We start from the raw sequence: 2,897 nt of genomic DNA on the forward strand, positions 1-2,897 counted from the left end.
CTGTCTCGTGCTAGATTTACATACGATAATTTGTTTTTATTGGTTAACACGTTGATGGACACGCCATGCTATAGCATTCTATGTGTTTTGGTATTGCCGGTGCATGACTGCTATAGCATTTGTTATTGTAAATGTTGATTTAGGGTCAAAAAATGAAACTTTATGTGATGTACAACTGTACAACCTCTTTGGTGGTATACCATAATATCTTTATCACACGTGCGCTTATCGGGCAAACCCGCCAAATTCATAATACAACGTATTTTGTTATCAATTATTATCATTATGATTATTATCCACAAACGAAAAGCAACAAAATTTTAAAAACATTACTACTAAAACATTTTACTTTTTTATTTAAGATTTATATTTAAACGTATTTTATTAATATATTATTATAATGGATGAAGATAGCCGAATACTGGAAATGTTAGATGACGTGGAAAATGATAAGTCGCTTAATATTTTTGGTATTAGGGATATATAAATTAAAACTAACCATAGGTATTATGTGGTTATTGTTATATTTTAGATAATTTTTTCAACATCTGGCGAATCATATGCAGAAGATTCTCATCAAAGTGATGGTAATTCGTACATAACTGACAGTGATGCTGATCATTCTACAACACTGTCAAGCTCAAATATAAGTTATACTAGTCCGGATATTGCAGTTGCTGCAAATAACATAAATAATAATGATAATGAAATTGACAGTGATAGTGTGGTAAGTTCTGATTCTAACACTGATACAGAAGAGGATGAAAGTGATTGGGAAGATGAAAAATTTGGTAATATACAAGATTTTGAATTTGATGTTAGTACAGCTGGAACAAAATTTGAAATAAACAATGAGACTTCAGCTATTGATGTTTTTTTTAAATTTTGGGATGAGGAAGTATTCAACTTATTACTTACATGCACTAATAACTATGCAAAAAAAATTGGCACTTTAACTCGTCCTCATACAAAAGGTAGTAGAGCTAAAAATATTACAAAAATTACTCGAGAAGACTTAGAAAAATTTATTGGATTATGTTTACTCAAGAGTCAGTTGAAAATCCCAATATTACGAAAAGCATTTAGCAATAATCCAATGTATTACCATCCCATTTTTAATTATACTATGTCTGGTAGAAAATTTGAAAAAATTCTTAGATGTTTTAATAGCTCCGAAGGTATTTCTATAAATCCTTGTGATAGATTACATAAAGTTTCAACATTAGTTGACATACTAAAAAACAAATTTCAATCTAATTTCAGCCCTTATGAGGCTCTATCTTTGGATGAGTCCATGTTGCTTTGGAGAGGGCGACTATTATTCAGACAATATATAAAAAATAAAAAAAACAAATATGGAATTAAGTTTTTTGAGTTATGTACACCTGACGGTTATGTACTGAATACTGAAATTTATAAAGGAAAGACTGATCAGGTGTCAAATGGTTCAAAAATAAATGATCTAGTCATCAGATTGATGAAACCATATATAAATAAGGGTCACCATTTATACATGGACAATTTTTATAACTCAGTGGATTTGTCAAATATTTTGTATAAGAAGAAAACACATACAACAGGCACATTAAGAAGTAATAGAAAGAAAAATCCAAAATCAATTACAACAAAAACTTTGAAATTGAAATTTGGTCAACATGTTTTTGCTAAAAAGGGCCCAATTTATGTCAGTCGCTGGAGGGATAAACGGGAAGTGCTATCAATTACAACTGGACACAAACCTGAGATGGTTTCAGTCAAAAATAAATATGGACAACAAAAAATGAAGCCCAAGCACATTGCTGAGTACAACTTAAACATGTCAGGGATTGATCGAAGCGACCAAATGATAAGTTACTATTCTTCACCAAGAAAAACTATTAGGTGGTATAAGAAAGTTATCTTCCACTTTCTGGATATTTCTGTATGGAATGCATACTATTTGTATAAAAAATCCCTGTCAACTAGCAACTACCGTTTTATTGATTTTCGTGAAGCCATAATTCAAAAACTAATATATTTACCAGAGAACATTATTCATGGAAACCAACTAATTAAAAATAAAAATATTCATAGAAATATGAATAATTTACCAAGACCAACATCGCCAATTTTAGGACACATGCAAGAAAAAATTCCACATCCTCCAGGTATAACAATATAAAAAATATTTCAATATAAAATGTTGTAAAATTATTGTTTTAGGTTGGAAAAGAAGTGGATATTTCCTGCGATGTAGACAGTGCACAAAGCAAAAAAAAGTTAAACAGACCTCATGGAGGTGCAAAATGTGTCCTGAGCAACCGCCATTATGTCCAGGAATTTGTTTTTCAATGTATCATAAACTTGAGTAATAATCATATAAATAAAACCAATTTAATATTTATGTTTTATTCACAATCCATATAATTGTATGGGTTTTGTTATGTGTTTATTACTAATTTTTACAAAGTTTGTATTGTTTTATTTTATTTTGTTATTTTAAGTTTTATGAAGAAGTATATATTTATGTTGTTCCTTATAATTTTCACTAAGCATGTGATATTGTATTTTTATTAATTTTATTGAAAGAACTTAGGTTTTTTTTTACAAGTTTTATAAAGTTTGTTTTTTTGTTTTATTTTATTTCGTTATCGTAAATTGTATGAAGACTGAAGAGAAATATAGACTTATGTTGTATTCGATTTTGATTTTTTACTAAATACTTTATGTTCCATTGCATTTATAATTCAATTATTTTTAAAAACAGTGGAAGTATTTGCACGGTTTCATTAGGAAAAACGATACATGCTATAGCAGTCGTGCACTGTTAGGCAGTTGTGCAATACCATGCTATAGCAGTCATCTTATTTTTTTTTTCTAAAATACTCCATTATTATACACTGATTATAAAAATATAA

General features: G+C 28.9%; 1 protein-coding gene across 1 annotated transcript; it reads left to right on the plus strand.

Annotated features, from left to right (window-relative positions):
- Positions 1-532: 532 nt before the first annotated feature.
- On the plus strand, positions 533-2,390 carry LOC112596262 (piggyBac transposable element-derived protein 4-like; the record flags this gene model as incomplete). The annotated part of the gene is made up of 2 exons (XM_025341780.1): positions 533-2,147; positions 2,203-2,390. Coding segments are annotated over 2 exons (1,764 nt in total), but the record flags the coding sequence as incomplete, so codon positions are not given.
- Positions 2,391-2,897: the final 507 nt, after the last annotated feature.

Source organism: Melanaphis sacchari, unplaced genomic scaffold, assembly GCF_002803265.2.
Source record: "Melanaphis sacchari strain LSU unplaced genomic scaffold, SCAv2.0 Contig317_pilon_pilon, whole genome shotgun sequence".
Lineage (NCBI taxonomy): Eukaryota > Metazoa > Arthropoda > Insecta > Hemiptera > Aphididae > Melanaphis > Melanaphis sacchari.